The following is an 8,492-nucleotide window of genomic DNA, read 5'->3' as shown; positions in this document are numbered from 1 at the left end:
GTGTGTGTGTGTGTGTGTGTGTGTACCTGACAGTGTTGTGGAAGGTGAGGTATTTCTCTCGGAGCTGGGGCTCGGAGCCCAGAGGCAGGTGCACCTCCAGGTAGCTGTCCTTCATCCTCTTGGCTGGAAGGTCGTTCTGAGACTTCGCCAACATGGACGACAGCGACAGGCGCTCCGACATGGCCTGCTGGTGGTCCCTGGAGTATTAAAATATACACAGGATATAAATATAATACCATATAAAAACCACTGACTCTCCAAAACAGAACATTTCTTCATGTGGACAATTAAAGCAACTATCAAAAAAGAAGAAGATAGTATCAGAGAAAAATGGGATTTGGAGATGAACACCACTATCTCAGATACTAACTGGGAACCATCATGCAGAGAGGGACCTAAAGTAACAAATTGTCCCGCCTGAAGACATATTTTGGGACTGTCTAAAACTGTTAGGATATTGGAAAAACATGTAAACATAACTGCTATTAGAACCATCTTGTTTAGTACAAACTAAACATTTAATAAAGAACATTTACAATCATCTTACATTTTTAAACATTTAGAACTTGATCTCTGTATGGCTACTGGCTCTAAACTCTTAGAGGAAACAATAGGTTGAATACTCTACAATTTAACTTTTAATGCACACACTGTATTGGGGTTAGAAGATGTAGAAGAAAATAGTGAGGCATCATCACTGAGAGTCTTTCTTCTACAGTGGGGTTCGAAAGTTTGGGCCCCCCGGGTAAAAAATGTGTATTAATGTGCATAAAGAAGCCAAGAAAAGAGGGAAAAATCTCCAAAAAGGCATCAAATGACAGATTAGACATTTGCGTACAATGTCACAAAAAGTTAGATTTTATATTTCCATCATTTGCACTTTCAAAATAAGAGAAAGCAAAAAAAATGACTTCTGCAAAAGTTTCTACATCTTCTACGTTATATATATTCTATATTCTGTGTCTTTCTATATTTCTCTGTGCTTTTTGGTGTAGTTTTTGTTTTGTGTTGCTGGAGGAATGTCACTTATCCCTGCAAACTGTGAGTGGATATTAAGGTGATGCTGAAATCCACGCACTGATTCACTATATTGTGTCTCTGAACAGTTGCTGTACTGTTTGATTGTAAAGGAAATTTTTTAAAAAACCCACTGACTCACAGTCAGGATTTTATTGGAGAAAAAATACATGCAGGTTTCTGGCAGCAGAACTGAAGGATTTGACACAATACCCAGCGTTTAAAGTTATCAGACTCGATGGAAAACAACCTTGGGGAAACAAAACCGCACAAATATTATTTAGTTTTCTCGGTGCTTTGACACAGATGGTCCAGTACCTCCAGTTAGTGGAAGCTCCCACGATTTCTCTCAGCCTGTTTCGCACTGAAAAACACAGAAAAACAATCAGCTCTTGTGTCTATGTCTATGTCAATGTGTGTGTGTGTGCGTGTGTGTGTGTGTGTGTGCACTGCAGTGTTTGCACCAAGTGTTCAAGGCTATATGTTTCATACTGTCTCTGTTAGACACAAAGAGGCTGTTACACTCTTGTTTTTACAGCTGGAGCCTTGTGGGAAACCAGCTCAGTTGTTTTCACTGTTACAGTGGCTGTAGAACGTTTACACACCCAGGATAAAGTTATTAAAAAGAGGAATAAAAAAAAAAAACACATCTTTTGGAAATTGATCTTAATGATTAGAGGCATAAGTATAGGCATAAGTATACACCGCCCTATGTTAAAATACAGGGGCATAAGTATACACCGCCCTATGTTAAAATACAGGGGCATAAGTATACACCCCCTATGTAAAATACAGGGGATAAGTATACACCCCCTATGTTAAAATACAGGGGCATAAGGATACACCCCCCTATGTTAAAATACAGGGGCATAAGTATCACCCCCTATGTTAATACAGGGGCATAAGGGTACACCCCCCTATTAAAATACAGGGGCATAAGTATACACCCCCCTATGTTAAAATACAGGGGCATAAGGATACACCCCCCTATGTTAAAATACAGGGGGCATAAGTATACACCCTCCTATGTTAAAATACATGTTGATTTTTTTTTGGTGTTAATTGGTTTGGTGGTTTGGCCCACCCACCTTTCTACACAACTAACCCAGGGTAAGGGGTTTCTAAACCACTAACCCTGGTTCCTAATCCCTATCTAAACTACTAACCCTGGTTCCTAATCCCTAATCCCTATCTGGACCATTAACCCTGGTCCCTAGGGCTGTTGGCTCTGGATCGGAGGGGAGCTGGTCTGGCCCTGTGTTGGGGCTGCTGGGGGGCGGCGTTCTCGGTCAGGGAGGCCTCACTGATCTGCCGAGGCGGCGGTCCTCCAGCAGCCGGGGCGGGGGCTCCGACCAGCTCAGCTCCGATCTCCAGAGCTGTCCAGCTGAACTTAAAGACTATTCTCCTTCTATTTATAGACTCCTCTAGGGACGTTCTGTGACCTCACTCATGACGTCATCATGAACTCACAGCTGATTGGCCGTTAGTTCTTTTGATGTGTTCTAGAATGCTGTGATGTCATACACTGTAGACAATTCCAGTCCATAAGGCCTTTCTCATTATAGTTATATTTTTATTTTTTGGGATTAAACAGAAATTATATTGTAAAAATATACATTAATGAGAGTATACACATCACAATATAAATGTGTACATTGAATTTCATAAGTATACACCCCCCTATGTTAAAGTACAGGGGGCATAAGTATACACCCCCTATGTTAAAATACAGGGGGCATAAGTATACACCCCCCTATGTTAAAGTACAGGGGGCATAAGTATAACCCCCCTTGTTAAATACAGGGGCATAAGTATACACCCCCTATGTTAAAATACAGGGGCTAAGGATAAAACCCCCTATGTTAAATACAGGGGATAAGTATACACCCCCTATGTTAAAATACAGGGGCATAAGGATACACCCCCCTATGTTAAAATACAGGGGGCATAAGGATACACCCCCCTATGTTAAAATACAGGTGTCCTTAACCTTAAAAGGTTGAATTTTCCTAATTTTTTTGAATTAAGGCATTAAGATCAATTTCCTAAAGAGGTTTTTTATTCCCATTTTTAAATCACCTTTATCCTGAGGGGGTAAACTTTCTCAAGCCACTGTCCATGACACAACGTATACCTCAATTTCAAAAGTCTCTCTTACAAAAGTAGAGGGATCTGCAGGGCCGCCGCGTCTTTTAGTCGACCAACTGGTCGTTTGGGTCTTAGTCGACTAAGATTTCTGGAGTCGATTAATGATTTATTTCCTAGAAACTTATGAGCACATCTCAGGTAAACACAAGATTTAAAGTGGTGCTTTTGCTCGAGTCTTTGTGGAGAAACTCAGTTTTTGAAAATCCATTTAACTTTAGACTTGGTGCATTTACCCAAAAAATCTATTGGTCGATAAATCGCGAGTGTTACACGGACCTTACACCGAGGCGGTCGTAAAACTCAGTCCGAGCCGTCTTAAGTCTTTTTCACATCTTGACGTTCCAACATATTCAAACACGTTTTATATCGTCGTGACTTTGAAGTCTAGGTAGTAAAAACCTAACGTCTGTGACCTAAAACCCAGACGCATGATGACAGATTGTCTTCAGATGTGAGATAACGTCAAATTTGAGTCTTTTCAGAGTCTTCTAGTGTATAATAGACCCAGTAGGCATAAGGAGACTAACGTTTTCTTCATATGAGGACAGCCCTGGTGATCTGATGAAGAATTAAAACTGGAAAACGTCTGTAATTCTGGCTTATCCAGGCCCCAAACAGAGAGACAGTATCAAACAACAAAGAGGAAAAAATAAAACATTCATGTGGGCACCAGCTGAAACAGAAAATTGAAGCTCCGTGCAACAGAGCGGCGAAGAAGAAGAAGAAGAAGAAGAAGAAGAAGGTTATGAGATGCCAGCATCGAATGCTGCAGGAGGAGGTTTACAGGTGCACAGGAACGAGCTGCTGTGCACGAAACGAGTACAGAAAGACGGCGGATGTTCGGTCGGTCGGTTCAGAGCCATGCAGGAGGAATTATCACGCAAATTAGAAGAGAAGTGTGGTTTAGATGGGTAGAAATGACTTGTCTCGAGTTACCAACACACACCGTTGGACACGTGTAAAAGGGGATTTCCTGTGGAGAGACAAAAATTATTTTTAAAAAAAAGGTGCAGGATGAGACTGGATGGACGTCAGCATGAGGAGGATTTCACACAGGCATATCAACGTGGTACGTTTACTTTCTTTAGACCAATGTTTCCCAGACTTAGGGTCGGGACCCAAAATGGGTCGCAGACCCGTTTTATTGGGTCGCCAATTGGCTGAGAGCAGACTAAAGGCTCAGCATGACCTCAGCATGACCTCAGCATGACCTCAGAATGACCCTTTCAAAAACCGAACCTAGACTAGATCAGCTGGTTGATGTCTTCAACCAGACACACGCATCTCATTAAATTCAAGTCAGCGTTATTTAAACACATGTTGGTGTTGGTCCTGAGGGACGATGGGAGGGGGGGGGGGGGGGGGGTGAGAGCATGAGCTGAGAAAGGGGTGAGACCCAGAAAGGAGAATAGAGACCTTTTCTGTTTTTGTTTACTTTTATAATGGAATAAATACACTTCATATACATGTAAATGTAGATGTTACAATGATTCATGGTGTATTTTTGTACATCTGGGTCCCGGGGGAGACGCCGAATTTCTCTTTTGGGTCTTGAGCTGAAAAAGTTTGGGAACCACTGCTTTAGACCAATGTTTCCCGAACTTAGGGTCGGGACCCGAAATGGGTCGCAGACCCGTTTTATTGGGTCGCCAGAGTAAAATGCAAATCAATCTCATGTTAATGAGCGTTCTTTTTTGCTACTCTGGTCTGTTCAGCTCAGATGCTGTGGGGGGGGGGGGGGTCTTCTCTCTCTCGCTGTCTCTCTCTCTCTCTCTCTCTCTCTCTCTCTCTCTCTCTCTCTCTCATCCTAGGAGGAGATGAGAACATGAGTTGAGAAAGGGGTGAGACCCAGAAAGGAGAATAGAGACCTTTTCTGTTTTTGTTTACTTTTATAATGGAATAAATATACTTCATATACATTTAAATTCATGGTTTGTTGCGTCTTGTGTCCACAGTTTAAAATTACATGTTACAATGATTCATGGAAATGTATTTTTGTAAATCTGGGTCCCGGGGGAGACGCCGAATTTCTCTTTTGGGTCTTGAGCTGAAAACGTTTGGGAACCACTGGTCTAGACAGACGCTGAAGAGCTTCCACCTCCACAGGAGCGAGAGATGTCAAACACTTCAACCCCCCCCCCCTCGCTCCCAAAACAAGCAGCCAGCCGAGCCGCTGTGCTTATCGCTCACAGGGGTTGTTTTTAGTAAACGAGGGATCAGCGTGTGCTTGCACGGCATGTCTCGTGTGTTTTCAGCTCTCTGCTGTCCCGACTTCAGCAGGGAGGTCACTTCTGCTGACAACTCTTTTCTTTTTGGACGTCTAAATCAAAGGTTTGAACTAGGGCTGATTGATTTGGTGGGGAAAAAAATTTTTGCAGCACTTTTATACTCAGAAACATGTCTAAATGTGTTGTAAATATTGTCTTAATTAACCCTCGTGTTGTCTTTTCCCGTCAAAATTGAAAATTAACACTTTTGTTGACACTTTTTATGGATGTTTTTAACTTTTTCTTACGTTTTGTCCCTTTTTTTAAAACACTTTTGACGCTTTTTTTCAATGTTTGTCACCCTTTTGACGTTTTCAACACTATTAACTTCAGTTTTACAGTTATTTTTGGAATTTATGCTCAATAAACCTCATTTATAGGAATTTGGTACCTAGATGTCTTTTAGTACCGAGCACCGTTCTGTTAGCAGTTCCTTCAAATATCCCCAACTTTAAAATCTGTTTACCTCACTGTGTGGAGATCACTTCCTTATTTTTTTTATGTGAGGTAACATGAGGCCAAGGTTAACTCCAACCCCCCCCCCCCCCCCCCCCCCCCCCCCCCCCCCCCCCCAACCACTGTCTGAATGTATGTGTCCGGGTACTGGATCACTGCATACCTATCTGAACGTCCCCAAAACATGAGGCAGAAGTTTATTGGGTAAATAAATCAGCCTGGCACCGGAAAATGTGGCGAGATCATTGAGCAATAACCTTAACAGACTGTGAGAAGAGCGTTGAGGGCACTTTCACAGCCTCCATCCAGGTGTTGCATCAACATCTAACTCCCATATGCTGACAAGAAATAGCATCAGAGTCCAGTAAAGTGACCCTCCAACATCCTGGCACGCGAAAGGCTGCAACAGCAAAATCAGAGCTGCAAAGATTATTCGATTAGTTGTCAACTAATACAATTAATCGCAAAATATTTTGACAATTTATTACTCAGTTTGAGTCATTTTTTTAATACACCTTCTGTGATTCCAGTAGGGCTGATCTCTCTTAGTCGATTAGTTGACTAATCTGTGGTTTTGGTCTTAGTAAACTAAGATTTCTTTAGATGATACGTCATTTTTTATGCTTATTCATGCTAAATTACTCATTTCCATGAAACTCATGAGCACATTTCTGGAGAGCACAACATTTAAAGTGATGCTTTTGCAGGATTAATTGTGTAGAAACTCAGTTTTACAGATGGTTTAATTAACTACATTTATATCGTGCTTTTCTAGTCTTAACCACTTCTCAAAGCCACCGCTCTGTTGATTAAATCCACTCATCGATTAGTCGACAAAATCACGTGAGTGTCAGTCAACTGGGAAGTTCTTTAGTCGAGGACAGCCCCGGATTCCAGCTCGTTTCTTCTCTCCTCTGTGACAGTAAACAGAATATCTCGGAGTTGTTGACAAAACACGACTTATCCGCTTCATCAGTACAACGTGGCTGAGTAATCTCATTTTAAATGAATATTGCTCCTTTCTGATTGGCACACAGACGTATGTGACATCACCGCCCACATCAAACCAGTGCCAGGAGCCAGGGTGGAAACTAAAACTATAGAAATTTCTCACGTGAAATACCCAAAGTTGTTGCCATTTTGGCAGACATTTCTGTCTTATGTAGGAATATGTCGCCCATAGCACATAGGAGATGGCTTTTAATAAATTAAGATATAAGTGTTGGGGCATCCACACTTTCGGTCATGGATTGTAGCGTCTTTAAACTGTAGAGACAACTCAGACATTTGAGGACGTTGTTTTGGGCTTTTAGGAACACTGATGACTTTTAACCCTTGTGTTGTCTTCCCGTTATGAATGGACTTTCGTTATGAACTTGTCCTTCCAGGTCAAAATTGAAAATGAACCTTTTTTTTTTTGCTTTTCCGATATTGGATCACTAGTGCTGCATATGATTGTCACCGATTTTTTCCAGCTATTGGTGCTTTTTTTGTTTTTTTAAATACTGAGCTGGTTTATACAGGTTTTACACTTTATCTTGGAATTCATGGTCAACAAACATTCATATCAAATTATACATACATTTGTAGTTACAGGCAGATCTGAATTAGTTGGCTAATCGTTAGATACGAGGCACTGTGGAGTGATCTCAGCATGGTAAGAATGTCAAAGTTTAGTCCGGATCCTGTTTGGAAACCATTAAACAAAATAATTAAAATGCTAAAAGACTAAATAAAACACCCCAAAAAATTCAATGACAGTAATCATTGATTTAACCTGAAGAACGTTGCATGGAATCATCCATGTTATTTTAGGGCAATTTGGTTGAAAGAAATCCACATTTCTGATATAAATCACTTAGAAACGGGTCAATTTGACCCGAGGACAACACGAGGGATAAAAAAACCTTTTTTAACATTTTATCGACCGTGCAACAAATCGATTAATCGATAAATAAATCAACAGATGATAATGATCGTTCGTTGCAGCCCGAGGCAAAATGACTATGGATCAACGAAGCTGCCTATTTTAACTTGGACGAACACACTCGTCTCTAAAAGTAAATGTAGTCATTTCTGTGCCTGATAATCAGACTCAATTGCCTTTTATGTTATTTTCCATTCGAACCGTTGATAAAATCTGAAATGTGGGGATGGAGTCACAGGCCAGTCGGCCAAAACTAGAATCCAAAATCAAAACAGGAAAACGTCCTGCACAGCCAGACAGCACGTCTCGATTAAACCAGGCGGCTGGAAATCAAATCCCCCAGAATGCTCGGGTGCTGTCTTACCTTCTGCCATGTCGGGCGCCCTGCCGGGCTTGGACACGCCCCCCCCCGCGCAGAAGGACCTGGCCGTGAAGGACGCAGCTGACCGCAGCAGCAGGAACCTGCAGCCAGCATGGGGACATGAGGACACAACAACAACAACAAACCCTGAGACGACCTTAAAGCCACGGAGTCCAGTTTCATCCACACGCACCGTCCTCTTCTAATTATAACTGGACTTAATCCTGCAGCTCGACAGTCAACAGCTGATCAGGCAGACAGACAGGCAGGCAGGCAGGCAGACAGACAGGCAGGCAGGCAGACAGACAGGCAGGCA

General features: G+C 41.9%; 1 protein-coding gene across 2 annotated transcripts in view; it reads right to left on the bottom strand.

Moving 5' to 3' along the window:
• The window catches only part of LOC116672616 (acyl-coenzyme A thioesterase 9, mitochondrial), a 39,146-nt gene that overhangs the window by 25,610 nt on the left and 5,044 nt on the right, over window positions 1-8,492 (bottom strand). The window contains exons 2-5 of one of the 2 annotated variants that reach the window (XM_032504542.1): window positions 8,180-8,277; window positions 4,112-4,138; window positions 1,336-1,381; window positions 27-197 (exon numbers count right to left, since the gene is read on the bottom strand). In XM_032504542.1, coding sequence (XP_032360433.1) covers window positions 27-197; window positions 1,336-1,381; window positions 4,112-4,138; window positions 8,180-8,277 — 342 coding nt within the window. The remainder of the gene's footprint in view (window positions 1-26; window positions 198-1,335; window positions 1,382-4,111; window positions 4,139-8,179; window positions 8,278-8,492) is intronic. The other variant, XM_032504543.1, reaches the window with a different exon arrangement.

The sequence above is a fragment of the Etheostoma spectabile genome, chromosome 22 (assembly GCF_008692095.1).
Source record: "Etheostoma spectabile isolate EspeVRDwgs_2016 chromosome 22, UIUC_Espe_1.0, whole genome shotgun sequence".
Taxonomy (NCBI): domain Eukaryota; kingdom Metazoa; phylum Chordata; class Actinopteri; order Perciformes; family Percidae; genus Etheostoma; species Etheostoma spectabile.
The sequence above is the reverse complement of the archived record's forward strand: the minus strand, read 5'-3'. Positions and strand labels throughout refer to the sequence as shown.